General features: G+C 44.8%; 1 protein-coding gene across 1 annotated transcript in view; it reads right to left on the reverse strand.

Moving 5' to 3' along the window:
- The window catches only part of dab1a (DAB adaptor protein 1a), a 69885-nt gene that overhangs the window by 2264 nt on the left and 52679 nt on the right, over window positions 1-14942 (reverse strand). The window contains exons 8-15 of the mRNA XM_051077316.1: window positions 14831-14893; window positions 13307-13360; window positions 9110-9247; window positions 7279-7341; window positions 7079-7175; window positions 5751-6157; window positions 5284-5479; window positions 5047-5195 (exon numbers count right to left, since the gene is read on the reverse strand). Of these exons, the coding sequence (XP_050933273.1) occupies window positions 5047-5195; window positions 5284-5479; window positions 5751-6157; window positions 7079-7175; window positions 7279-7341; window positions 9110-9247; window positions 13307-13360; window positions 14831-14893 (1167 nt within the window). The remainder of the gene's footprint in view (window positions 1-5046; window positions 5196-5283; window positions 5480-5750; window positions 6158-7078; window positions 7176-7278; window positions 7342-9109; window positions 9248-13306; window positions 13361-14830; window positions 14894-14942) is intronic.

Raw genomic sequence — 14942 nt, forward strand, 5'->3', positions numbered from 1 at the left:
TTGCTGTGTGGCCTCTGCAGTGCATAATACATAATTAAAAGGGAGGATCTGAATTTCTGAGTCATTTGCTCAACCAACTGAACTGCAGGTATCACCAACCTGCAAGCCCTGACAAGCAAAGATCCAGATCTGCAGAGGTTTTCTAGTTACCGTACCTGACGTAACCACTAGGTGACAGTAGCACACTGTACCGATGGAGATGTCCAATCATTTCTCCTCTCAGCCCATTCAGAGCTCTCCCTGAAAAATTCACCCCTCACTCTCGAAACCTTTTTATGTGTGTATGCGTGTGAGTTATAGTTTCTGACTGTGTCATAGTGCATGCACACGCATATTCTCTCCCACTCCAGGCTCCCTCCAGGACCAGTATGAATCAGAGGTATAAAGCAGCGCCTCGAAAGACCAGTTATGAGTCATCATGTCTGTATTTCTCCCCAACTGAGCCGGAAGACAACAGCAGATGATGGAACACCCTGCAGTCAGAGCACCAAGCCTGCTGCAGTCACTCACAATGGGCCCTTTATTATCGTACACATAATTACAGCCAGCCACACAATCTGCCATGCAGACAACTTGATTGGAGACTTCTGACTGGCCTATTATATTCTGGAAGACTTCTCTCACTTGGCACAGAGAAGTGGGTTTAGAGTGTAGTGTCTACCATTAGCTCAACACAAGGATACACTACCTAATATTCATACAATCTGAAGGAACTGATGACATTTACTGCTGTCACCAGGTGCTGCCCTTCAGCTAAAATATATGACATGATGTGAAATTTAGAGGCAACCGACTGCACAACTAAGGCATCGACACATCTATGTGAGAACTTTTACATGAGTAAAATGTTAATTCTGACCCTCATTGTCAATAATTGATGAGTCAACTGACAGAAAATTAAATGGTAACTTGATAATCATTCATCATGAAAAAACCCACTAAACATTTGCTGGTTCCAGCTTCTCAAATGTTGTTATATGAGAAAAAAAATATTATCTTTGTGTTTTGAACAGTCAGACAGGCTCTGAGTAACTCTAATGGGCATTTTTCACCATTTTCTAACATTTTCTAGGCAAAACAAGCAACTGATAAATAAGCAGAAAATTTATCAATAATGACAACTACAGTGTCTGGTTGCAGTCCTGTTAATTTGCACCTATAAAGCAAGATTTGGTTCGTGGTGTATTTGAATGCAACACTCTCATAGGAAAGAGTTGTGTCTTGGAGGAAAAAATAAGACAAACTTAAAGAAAGATGTTCTCAACTCAAATCACTCTAAGACCTGCATCAGCTCTCATCTGAACAGAAAACTACAGTTAAGTGTAGGAGAGATGCTTGCTGAGGTTTTGGGTTGTGGGATACAGAGCTGTAGCTATAGGGCTGGCCAAGGCCAGACAGTCAGCAGAAAGTAGCTGCCAGCAGCCCTGAGAGAGGTGACAAAGAGGCTGAGACAAGCAGTGACAGCAAACGCACACTGCTCAGCCCCTGCACCAGAGCCACAGCCCAGCCGTGTCACCCTGCATCATCCAACCAGCGCTGCCAACCGGGGCCTCTTCAGCTCCATCAACCCCAGCCCAGAGAGAGGACAGGGACTAGGTAGAGGTATGAGTGATGTGCTGGTGTAGCACCCGCCCAAAGGCCAAAATATCTGGCCTGGCTGGTACATGTGTGGACATTTATGTACATGCATGTGAGTGGTAGGCCCTGGGCAGGGGGAGCAGTGTGAGATTGCCCAGTGAACTGTGGAAGCAGGCCATTTCACGGCTGAGACTCAGGAGCGTTCGCTGGACATGATGAGATCACCCCAGAAAAAACACTTACACTCCCACTAGCCTGAACACATGTCTGTCGGAGCCACACAGTGAGAGGCGGAGGACAGGACAGGTAGTCGTGGCCAGCAGCAAACACACACTTACAAACACACACTTTTTGGCTTCAATATGAAGACAGGTGGTGACACTATCGATCACAGGTGTGCTTGTCTAGGGAATAACTGGGCCTGTTGCACAGGTGTGTGTGTGTGTGTGTGTGTGTGTGTGTGTGTGTTTGGGAAGATGTCTAAAGTCGATGTGATTGAGCAAGTAAACACCATATGGGAGCAGCGTCAGTGGACCAGGACCAAAGCAGCCCACCTACTACAGAGAAAAAACTCAGCGCTTCTGGCCATAACACAGTCAGTCTGCAGCCAGATTTGCCACTCAGTACTCCACAATCCGTCCTCCCACTTAAGGCCCACATCCACCTGCTGTCCTGCAGCTTTCAGACAGTCTGAATATGAGGACGCTGGCCAACAGGGGAGAGAGGCTGCTCAGCCAACCCTCCTCCTCTCCTGGAGTGGGGAAGGACTAGAAGGCTTCTTTGGGTTTAATTAATGCCAATTATGCTGGGGCAGTCATTAATCCAGGCACCCCAGTATTAGCTGATGAAAACAAAACCATTACATTTTTCCCTGTGTGAGTGCCAGCAGCTATCATTAAGGAGCCACTGTTAGGAATTGTGTGGGTGAGGACACCGGGAAGGGACGCAGGGATCAAAATGGCTCTCTTCTTTTGTGTAAGAGTGTGTGTGTGTGTGTGTGTGTGTGTGTGTGTGTGTGTGTGTGTGTGTGTGTGTGCACATATGTGTGAATGCGTGCATATGTGTCCCTATCTCCTTGAGTAGACAAACTCAAAGCCACATGTGTCTCTAAAAGGAATTTCCAGCTGATGCATATTGTGTGAAAGTTTTGATGATGTGCAAAATGTGTGAAAACATGCACATCATCAGTTCTTTTAGTTTTGGTAGTAGCTGCTTCTAATCATAAGTTCAATCTCCTTACAATAATGCATACATTTTAAGATACATTACATGACAAAACACACATAATGCATAAAATGACAGCACACATCATGTGTATATCAAGCTGAACATCCAAAATCAGCATATTGCGCACAACTCTGGCAAATCCCAGAAGATATCCTGTTCACTGAGGCACACGGTTTCTGATTGGTTGTCACACACTGTTGGCTTTCCTGGTGAGATGTGTGCTATTCAGGGAACTAGGCGTTATTTAGGTACACGTCACGAAGACAGAACACCATGAGGGCACAGAGCACTATGGCCAAAGGGATCATGCGTAATGAACTTGTCACACACTGTTTCCAAAAGTCACTCATGCAATGCCACTTCATAATAAAAAGGTACTTACACAACTCCAGGTGATGCTACAACAAAAACCACCAACAGAAAATGAAATACTTACACATGCACAACCTCACATGACAAACCATTCAAACCCAGTCAGTCACGTGCCTTCCTGTGAGCATGCGTGACAGCAGGAGAAGGAGAAATGAAGTAAAACTCTGAAAATGAGATCAGAGATGCAACAGAAAACCAGCTGATGATGGAAATGATGAAAAAAAAGATGCAGCATACAGACATTTCAGCCAGGTTGATATAAGTGGAAGAACAGAAAAGGGCAGGGAGGTGAAGGGGGAGGAGCTAGTGGGGAGGAGGTATTGATACCTACCCTGCCCTGCTGCTATCTAGCTCCCAGCCTCTGGACTGGCCTGGTCTGGGCTGGGCTCTGCTGTCTCACTGGGGCAGGGCGACCCAGAACCACATGCCTATAGAGGGTAAGAAGAAGGGGAGGAAGGAGAAGGAAAGGGTGGAGAGAAAGGTTGATGGAGGAGGATAGAAGAAAGAAATAAGGAGTAGTGGACAGTAGAAAGAGAAGAATAAATCTGAACGAAGGATTGCAGAATCGGTAAAGACTACAAGAGTGAACGTAAACAGGAAGCAAAGAGAAAAGGTGTCAATACTCTGAAGGAGATATAAGGACATTTGGAGTGAGAGACCACATCCCACACAGCCTGTCATTTCTCAGAAACACATTTGCAAATACACACGGACATACATAAATGCACACACACATACACACACACAGGCACTCATTTTCACTGGTCTATGAAAGCCTCTGTGGAGTTTGTTCTATTGATCCACTGCTTTTTTTCCTAAAACACTTCCGCTTTTTACACCTCGTCCTGCAGAGTAGGAAGCTATTTTTCTGCCTACACTGTTTTTTTCTTTCTTTCTCTCTTTCTTTCCTTCTTCCTTTGTAACCTTTTCGCCTCACTCACTCACTCAGTGCCGCCACCAATGCACATTTCTCTGGGTTGCGTAAAGCTTCTGTGCGTTATTCAGGCCTGGTGACATTTTCAGCAGTGTGAAAGTTCTCTATTTTTTTCAATAATAGCTGGATTGGAGGCATAAAACTAATGTTTCACGCCCAGAGAGTGGAGAGGAAGAGAAGAAAGAGGCAAGCATGAAAGAAACACAAAAAAAAGAGAGAGAGAGAGAGAGCGAGACAGACAGAAAGAAAAATAGCAGGGAAAGTACCAGAAAAGTCTGGTGTCCTAGAAGGTCACTCATTCTACAAGGACTTTGGTCAAAGGCAAAGGGAATTTCTCCTCCCTCCACTAAAAATCTCTTTATCTTCTCATCTTTCCTTAATTTCTCTCACTTTCTCTCCCACATTGAGGTGCCGCTGGTAAAATAAATATTAATTGCCGCTGGAAGAGGAATTGGAGCACCTTTCCTCCTCTGTCTCAGCACAGATGAGTCTGTCCATGTAGAAGTAGTGATGTATGGATGCTACCTGGCTGGTATTAATAACAGCTTAATGATGTCCCTGACAATTCCTCCAGCTAATTTAACGCTGTGTTGACCATGCACACACACAAACACACTGAACCACATACTTATGCAAGCACGCTACTGCTCATGTCCACACAGTGACACACACTTCATGTGCTCATTCCCACAGGCAGTGATAACAAACACAAACACACTCACACACCGAGGGACACAACAGCATCGGCCCCCTAATCAGCCAGAGTGATTACCTGGCCCGCCAACACTGCTACAAAGGCTATTTATCAGGAGATCTCAACATGCTGTGCAGGTTATAGCAGCATAAGGGGTGAGTTATTAAAGGTGTACACACTTGACTAACTCCACAAACCTCTTCTACCATCCTCACACACACATAGCTACACACACACTTACAGCATCTTCCTCTCCACTGCGACTAGGGCTGCCCTCTGCTTCCCCAAATGAGTCGTCTGTGGGGGGGTCTGTGGCGTCAGTGGGGGGGTCACTGACATGGGAGGCTGAGGACTTGGAGGGAGAGCTCTGCCTGGGAGCTGGGGTGGGTGCTGTATGGGAGGACAAGTTGAGTCAGACATAGCTACACACAGGCTGGTGACACAGGCTACACAGCCATGAACAGATAAGAGTGCTTACGTGAGTTGGTGGATGGTGTTGTGGAGGTGACTGGTGTCAGGTTCATTTGAGAAATGTCAAAGTCGTCACAGTCGTCCGTGTCCTGGGCAGTGCCCACACGGCTGAAGTAAGTGCTGAATGCCTCTGAGGTTCCTGCTAAGCTGGGCTGATCAGCTTTCTTTGACGGCATGGCCGGAGGCTTTGCCAGGTGAAAATCCTGAAGGAAGAGGCAAAAGTTAGTCAGGGTGGTGCTGATTATCTAATAAAAGCATATAATGCCCCAAGAAACAACAAAAAATAAAGAAATAATGACAAGCTACACACAGGTCCTAATTTCTCAGGCTGATGTTAAATAACTTGTAATTTTGCTGCTAAATACCATTTTTGGTGTCATGACCACACTCTCTATAAAAGGCCAGGTGGAAATCTTTCAGTAGATAATATTATTATGTTCTCATCAGAATTCTTTATCGATCAGCTTCCCCCACCTTGAACATCTCCTTTCCCATCTTCTTCCCCCTCTCCCCATGCTGCGGACTCGACGATGCTGAAGGGGAGGGAGCTGAAGCGCTGGCTCCAGCACCTGAATGGCTCTCACCGGCTGGAGTCACAGTCGTGACGGGGGTGAGAGTCTGGAACATGGCGGCGGGCAGGGTGCCCACAGGCTGGGCAGGGAGGTAGGCTGTGGGGGGGAAGGCTCCGGCTGCCATGGCTGCCCACTGCTGCTGGGTGGCAGGGAAGATGTTGGCCTGGCCCCAGATGAGAGGCTGGCCGCCTGGCAGCACCTGGGCTACGGGGCCTAATGGAGACTGGACCCCAAAGGCCAGCGGTGTCTGGGCAGCAAACGCCTGCTGGGACCAGTGGCCGGGGGGTACTGCTCCCATTGTCACATAACCTGGTGGTGAATGGTTAGAGCTTAGAAAAAAACAGCAATGGTGATGTTTTAGACCATTTAATTGATAACACAGTAAGAACAGAAACTGAAAGAGGAAGTGATTAAAATATCCACAGTGCATATGCTCACCGACTGCTTTTCTTCTACACACAAACACACACAGATAATCACCCATGCATCACCAGAGTGCTGCCCTACTTCTGCCTGCAGCTAATGTGGTGTCTCTTAATGGTCATGGTGAACTCTCATAATTACCTCCAGAATGAGGCAGAGTCATTATGAAAGCCAGAGCTTAACGCACACTCATTAAAATCACTCAAACTCATCAGCAGAAGCTTATTCTATTACACACTTGCTAGTCTCCTGTTCCTGGTCTCCAGTTGTTACCTACAGCAGAGATAGTTGACATTTAACCTTGGCTGCCCTTCTAGACTGACATATGCAGGGAGAGGAGACAAACAGAGGTTGAGGAGGAGAGCAAAGGAGAAAAAGTATGAAGTATACACCACACACAGGCCCTGTGCATACCAAGGAATCTTTACTACAATCATCTCAACATGTTTTATTACTTTCCTCTGACCGCCACAGTTGCCTCAGCAGCCACAGGTAAATCAGCAGCATCCAAGACAGCAAGCTAATGATGCATTTCATATTCAACACACAACCAACACCACCTTTTCTCCTCTTCCCCCTCCCCTCATCTACATTTCAATTCTGTTCCGTCCCTCTCTATTTATCTCACCCCCCCCTTCTCTTCCTCTCTCTCTCCTCTGCCTCTGAATCATCTGACTCTCTGGCTCCCCTTCATCTCTGTTCTCAACTCTCCTTCTCGCTCCCTCTCTGTCTCTCTCCCCTCCTGCGTTTGTTTCCCCTTCGCTTGTAGAAGTGGTGTATTTAAGCAGAAAACGAACAAGGTCCTACCTGAGGGCACAGATGCAGGATTGAAAGGAGCAAACAGTTCCGTGGGAGGCTGCAGGCCCTGCGAGGGGTCGAGGGTGTTGGCTGGAGAGGCGGGGGTCTGCACGGGTTTTGATTGGTGGTTAGGGTTAAGGAAACAGAAAGATAACTCAGTGGTAAATGCTGATTTTATAAGATGTAAATCAAAAACTGTATGAACTCACCGATGGAGAGGTGATGTCAGGAGGAGTGGACATGTCTCCAAAAATCTCTAATTGGTTGATATTCTGAGAATCAGAGAAAGTACATACTAGCAGTCAGGTACAAAAACAATACTGTTACAGTGTATACATAATCTGAAGCAGTCCCGTTCCAGTGCAACATGCATCACACAGTGCATGCAACACAACACTAGCTCAGAAAGATTGTGGTACCTACCTGAGAACTGTGGCAGCAACACAGACGAGGAAACAGAGGGAGTGAGGAGAGATGGGATAATGAGATGAAATGATTGACTATGATGACATACCTACCAAGAGCTATCACAATCTTTGTCATCTGGTCCAGAATAACGTGCTTTCCAGCAACTGGTCTAAATAAAGACTACTACACCCCCTGCATCACTACTGTACCACTGTCTTCTTCTGGACAAGTCATTAATGTTCCCCTCTTGTAGGAGATGTGTGGTGTGCCTCAGAGGGAATAGCTATCAAAGACAGCAGCCTTTCTATTTGATCTGAATTTGTTCTGTATCATTCTATGTCTTTTCACAGTCTCCTGATCCTTCTCTTTCATATCTTCCCCTTTTTTGCACATTAATAATATCTTTAGGCCGGTGGCAAGTGAAGGAAACTCTATTTTTAGTTGATAAAGGAATTTAAGCCTTGAATACATGGTCAGAGATTTGCATAAATCATGGATGCGGATAATTTCTTTAGAGAGATAATGAATGTTCTTAGAATATCTTCCCTCTTGTTCGCTCGCATAGGTCACACATAGACCACAAAGTTCTTTTTTCATATATCAGAAAATGGATCTGTGAGCATGGTGTTTTACAGTTATGATTCTGGATGGCTATGCTAGTTTTTTTTTATAAAGACAGGAAGGGGATAGGAGGTTGTAATATGGACTATTGTTGCTGCAGAGTCTAGCGTGGCAGATAAACATCACCTCAACAAGACGATAAGCTTGATACCCAAGATACGCAAAATGGTGCATCCACAGGGACTGATAACAGGATGTACAAGGGATTAAATTCACAAAACACATTTTAAGAAACACTTTTTGTAACCTAAAATACATTAAAGTCCCATATTTGTTGCTGAATGTTGTGGCACAGAGTACACTGAGTCAATACCACAAAGGTTTGTTCTTCAAACAGAAACCACCAGCACAGGAAAAATGCCACTGGAGCGAGTGTTGAACTAGCACAGGAAGTTGGACAATTATAGACTTTATGTCCAATTCCTGTTCACTTGACTCAATATTCCTTATGTGTGCAGTAGGGAGGTGGCAGGGTCAGTTTGCTGTGATTATCTAAGAGTTATGAATGCTTTATTAATGTGCTGTGAGGAGGTTGACTCGCCAAGTGGGTCAGCAGGCGTGATGACCACCATTGTCTGTTAACCCCCCCAGTACTCTGACTGACACTCTGACCTTTAAGCCACTCCGACCTTAAAGGACCTCTGCTCTGAGCTTGTGAACTGCTTGTCCTTTCTCTTTCACACACTTACACATGTAGGTGTGGACACCCATTCATATGGTGCTTGACTCTACTCCTGTCTCAACCTGGTAACTATGGCAACAGCAAGGTTGCATGTTTTATTCATAAATGACAGGGGTCAACAGTCAGGGTGACTTACGACTATGGAAGAACCAAAGTGGTGCAGTACAGACATGGATGGGAGACAGGAGATCATATGAGGATATGCCTAGAGGGATAGTTTATGAGGGCTAACAGGTAACCTTTGGGTACATATGTTCCCTGTTCAAAAATATTGAAAACCCTGAAAACAACAGTGCTGTGCTTTGTTGTATGCTTGTATAGCTCCTTACCTGAGTCACCATTCCCAGGTCTAAGTCTATCAGATCTGCCACTGCCTGCTGCTGCTGCTGTTCAGTTTGTTCTTGTTGCAGGGGCTGATCGTGATAATGATGATGATGATGATGATGGGGGGTGTTTTGATGTCCGTTCTGCAATCGCAACCCCAGTGTTAGATGGCAGGTGGGATGAAAATGTGCACACACACAAATGTATTAGCTGTTTCCATACACTCAAAGAAAGGTTGAGACAGAAGGGAGGTGAGGTGAAAGTGAAGAATGTGATGGTCTGCAGGTGTTCAGATCACCACGCACGCAGACATGCACGCACGTGCGCACACACACACACACACACACACACACACACACACACACACACACAGAGCAAGGTTCTTCTTTCCAGACCTAAAGACCAGATGAAGATTTAAAGATCATCCCTACCTTTAGTGTAAACTATAGCACTGAGCTGGGGTTTAAACCCCCTTTTGTGTTTCTGGAAAGCCTGCTCCCCTGTGTCAGGAACCACAGTGTGAGACAAATGGAGAGGCAGGCAGACACAGAAAGAGAATCTGGATTAACTGCTATATGCTGTATGTGAGGAAATATGTTACATTAGAGGAAAAAACATCTTCCCTCTTTCCTTTGTCCTCACTGGCTGGATCTCAATCCCAGTAATAGTTGTTAATCACATGGCAAGGCTGTTTTATCATTATCAACAAATCTCCAAGAAAAGAACAAGGCATTTATCCAGCCAGTACATACTCTCTCTCTGGCCAAATAATGACATATCTCAGGCCTTTGTGCCATTAAACTAATACAAACTCACACATTAAAACACATAAAACACACACTGATGTATCTGTCACCCATCCCTGACATATCTGACTATATGAGAAAACCTCCAACATCATTTTCAGCGACAGCAGAATGATGATGGTTTGCACCAGACCTTTCTCCTACACTGGCACTGAAACATAATGTGCAGATTGTTCTGGCAAAGCCAGGGTAGTTGATGCACTACAATATTGCTGAGTATATTCCTTTATTTGGATGAAAGCATGAAGTATGGCCGTCATTAAGTGATAGTGAGGAACAATAACAGCTTGCCCAATACTAATCAGTTCTGGACATACTGTCCATTTTTCTTCTGAAAACCTCAAGTCATAATGGTTCATTTCAGTCTAGATGATGAAACATACCTATCTGGATATTTTTTTGGAACATTTATATTTACATGACCGTTGGATTGAAACAAACATTACGTTTACGTAGACTCTACACTCTGCCACTGCCCATTCCTCTTGCTTCGTCTCTCCACTCTCGTTCTCTGTCCAACCCTCTCTCTTTTGCCCTGCCAGTTATCCCTCTATGCCCATTAAACGCTCTTTCCATCTCTTTGCCCGGCCCTTTATCTTTATCAGTACAGCCGCCACCTATCAATTAGCCATCTCCAGGGAAACAGTAATTACCTGTGCACATGTGTTCTGCATACAATTAACGTAGCCCCTCTAATTAACACCACCTTGCTGATCCCCTGCTGTGTGACCGATCACAGTGGCACACATTGCCGAACTGTCACATGCAAACACAAACACACAGACTCACAACTCTGAACAAAACACAACCAGACTACGGACATTATTCTCTCTCCGTAACTCATTTGCTCAATCAGTCAATCTTTCTCTCATTTTCTGTCACACAGGAAAAACCACACTATCATACACATGCACACTTGGGAGGGTATTCTAATATTACCTTTAGTTAAACTGGAGGCTAGGCTAATTTAGACACATATTTTAATTGATAGCAATGGCTCACATATCCTATCGTATCATAATCCAGTGTTTGAACAGAGTTGATGTGTTTGGCTGGTTGGTGGTAATATGTTGACCTTTCCATGTCTACTCTGAGGTAGCGGGGGGCTCTGTTGATTCAAAATAGTCTCTCAGCTCTTACAGGGTCAAGGGCTCAGTAGATTGAATTGGTGAGTGTGTGTGTTTTATTGATTTGTCATCATTTAAGAAGGTGACAGAGTAAACAACAGCAGAGATTACTGTAGACAAGAGGTCACATTTCTGCCAGTGGTATCATTTCATCTGAGGTGTAGTGTGTGTGTGCAGCACTGTCAATCCGTCTGCTGAGGAGACAATGAACCTCTCCTGCCAATGAAATAAACAGTAAATCCACCCTAAAGAACCACGGTCAGTAAACTGATGCTGCCTGTGGTCACTCCCCAATCAGTAATCCCAGCAGGTGCTACTGTAGCATTCACATCATGTTGGCATCATGCATTTTTTCAAGATAGTTGCCCCAGTACCAGCCCTGCAGTCCCTCCAATATAAGCAATAATTGTAATGTTAAATTCAATAAGTTAAACTTTCACTCATTGTGTAGGCTAAATATCTCATATATATCATTTGTAATTAGCGGAATTGATTTTTATTGGTATTAAAATTGGAAATTGGTTATTATACTGTCAGCATGCAGCCATTTTAACATTAGATTTTTTAAACACTGCATTGCAGTTCTTTAAACTAAATGTAAGATATTTCTGTTATCAGAAATTTCCAGTTTCTCCCTGAGGCTGACGTGAACATCAGGCAGGCTGCTCACATTTGCAATTTGATGTGAATGCACCATTTTGACATTTGAAGGAAAAGACCTGCTGTGACATCACTGAAAGATTCAAACCATAGAGAGCAGCACAGCAGCCGTTTTCTGCCCTCTGTGAGTCTGGATTCTTCTTACAACAAAATTAAATTATCTTCAAATTACAACACAAGCTGTCTGCCACAAGAAAACCTCTTACATTTCTGTGATCCATTTATATAATCTATGATCCAGGGTTATATTTACTCCCTCTGACTGACTGGGAAAGCCGAAAAGACTTGAATTCGCTGTATTTAAACCAGAATGGACGACTGGTCCAATTGGTTGCACAACAAGAGAGAAATATTGGATTTGTTCACGTTCAGACACCAGCGGCCAACACAAAAGCAATCCAAATAGCAGCATGTGTTGTGGGCTGGGTGAGGAGAGAACAGAAATACTATGGTGCCTGTAAGCTTCTTACCAAAGCCGGGGATAATATGCAGCCAGAAAACTGTGAGACTGATTCCCAGCCTACCAAAATTCATAGGGTGGGATTCTGACTGCCAGCAGTGACGTGGGGGAGTCCAGGTTTAGCAGTTTAATGATAAAGGACCCACTGTAGGGGGATGGTGGGCTCTAGTTGGACTGAGGGAATACTGATCTACAGAACAGCAACATGAGATGAAGTGTTGACACAGACATGCAGGACAGCAGCCTGGTTATTGCGAGTGTGTAGATTTTAGCAGATTAAATTGGGCAGCAATATAACTAGCATCTTTATAGGCAGATAAAGAGCAGCTGAGTTATAGTGCAGCCTGACAGTGGTCAAGGTCATCTTTCATTATAACCACTGGCAGAGTGAGCCAATAACAGGAGCTTAAAGATATACACACACAAGTACTGTACTCATACACGCATGCACACACACACGCGCACACACACACACACACACACGCACAGACACATAGATGAACATACAAAGTGATATAGATTTCCTCTGCAAACACTCACTTATAAGCAAGAACAGGATGAAAAACTGTTCAACATCCTGGGGTACAGATTCAAAATCATGAGGCCATGCACATTAATAGTCAGTTTTATCATTTATATGCATTAAAGGAAAGATATGACAGTGAAAAAGTGTGTCTCAACGCAGTCTTGGATAAGGTCATGCAGGTTTTTGCTGGATTCAACAATGGCAAACCACAGCCTGGCATGCTTCACAGAGCAAACTGACATTACACACATATCCACACCCACCCACACAGACACAGTATATCCCAGTTAACCATAAGGAGCAGGCATCACAGAGCATGAGGAGAAGGGCACCAGCCACCACACCTACAGCACAAGCAAAAGAATAGCACAGCACACTGCACAAGAGCACTGGGTCCCAGCAAACCTCTCAGGGAAAAATCACAAACACACTGGATCACTGTGTGGGAGATATGTTAGCAGGAAGTAGAGTCACTGCAAAATTAGAGCTTCACAAAGCTCTAAAAGGAAAGGGCACCGAAGGGAAAGTCTTTATACTCGAGTGGGACAGCTGAGAGGTTTGTCTGAGAGGGGGAGGCAGGCTGAGGGGGGTGGTAAGACACGGGCAAACACACGGTCACTCACTGGGTGTCGCTTTGGGACGTCATAGACCCCTTCCTTCTGCTGACTGGTGGGGACCTACACAACCGACCAATAAAGTCAGAGAACAGCCAAGAGAGCCTGTTACCTCTGGATTAATCAAGCAATGAAACAGTCTTTACACATCACTGTTACAGCACTGCGACACACTGGATGCCAACATAAAACCCTGGAACCAGGCTCCTCAGGAAGCAAATCAATCACTAGCAGAGTGAGAGTGTGCGTGTGTGTGCATGTGTGTGTGCGCGCGCAGGTATAATCTGAATTAAAATCTGTCGAGTGAGGACTCATCTACTAGGCTAATCAGTAGACTATAGGCCTGCGGTGATGGTCCCTCTTTCTCACTTTCTCCCTAATAAAGAATGGATAAGGCTGCTTATCACACCCACAGACATGTAATAACTCAGATTGTCACACACATGGAGACATGTAATATCTGTATGTCACACAGGCAGATAGATTTGACAGTGTGTGCGATGAGAGGAAACAATGAGCACTGATAGCAAAATGCTGATATATATGAATCCTGGGACTCCTATGGTTTTGTCTCTCCTAATGTGACACATGGTTCGAAACAAAGTTTTATTCTTCCTTAGATGGATGTGCCCTAATCAGTCTGTGTGTTAAGTGAAAAACAGCACTGATGAAGAATGTGAGTATCTGTCTAGCACAGCCAGTCCCATTCTTTCTCCTCCTCTTGATGCCTTGTTTACTTCTTTCACATGTTTATTTCCAGAAGCTGCCATCTTTATTCATACATTAGTTCCTCTGTGGCTGGAGGCTGGCTGAGGCTCACGTTTTTTTTATGCCTCGTGTGTGTGTGTGTGTGTGTGTGGTGTGTGTGGTGTGTGTGGTGTGGGGTGGGGTGTTGTTTAGATGTGTGTCTGTGTGTGTGCAATTCTCTGTGTATGTTTGTGCACAGCGCCGATGCTCTTTTCTATTTTCAATCCATTTTATTTAAAGATCAAACGAGAGGCTGGTGATTAATCTTTCTTTCCCCCACTTTCTTTCATCTCCTCTGGAAAAAAAGAGGGAGGGGAGGCAAGAAAAGGAGGAGGGGTCCGCCTGCCACACAGACCAGGAATAACCTCCACATCCCCTCCACATGCACAGTACCCTCCCCCTCTTCATCCCTTGGAGGTCTACCCACGCCTCTGAGGAATGCACCCAAAGAAAGGCTTGTCTCCCTCGGGTAGCCAGCTTTGACTGTCAAGGCCCTCTAGAGACTGATGGCTGGCTGCTCGCCTCTGATTCTTACTGTCTTTTATTTCTTGTATTTACATTTTTATGTGTGAAAACGAAAGCCATTAAATTTAAGAGCAGGCCACAATATATTTATCCCATTAAGGAAGGATGCAGCTGGTACTTATCGGCCAGCAAGTGAAAGATTAAATCTACTCTGAGGAGCTCCTTTTTGTAGCTTAACCAGAGCAGCTATAGTTTAACACTGACTACAGGATGATGACAACATAACTCAGACACAAGCAGACAAGACGAGCTTGTGAGTACCTGATAAATGCTCTCTTCTGATTGGTCACGGATGGGCTCGTGTCCCGCCTCAAACACAATGTACTACAACGTCAGCAGAAGAGGAATGAGAGGAAAAACAAAGAGGCAGGAG

The sequence above is a fragment of the Lates calcarifer genome, linkage group LG17, assembly GCF_001640805.2.
Source record: "Lates calcarifer isolate ASB-BC8 linkage group LG17, TLL_Latcal_v3, whole genome shotgun sequence".
In the NCBI taxonomy this organism is placed as follows: Eukaryota; Metazoa; Chordata; class Actinopteri; family Centropomidae; genus Lates; species Lates calcarifer.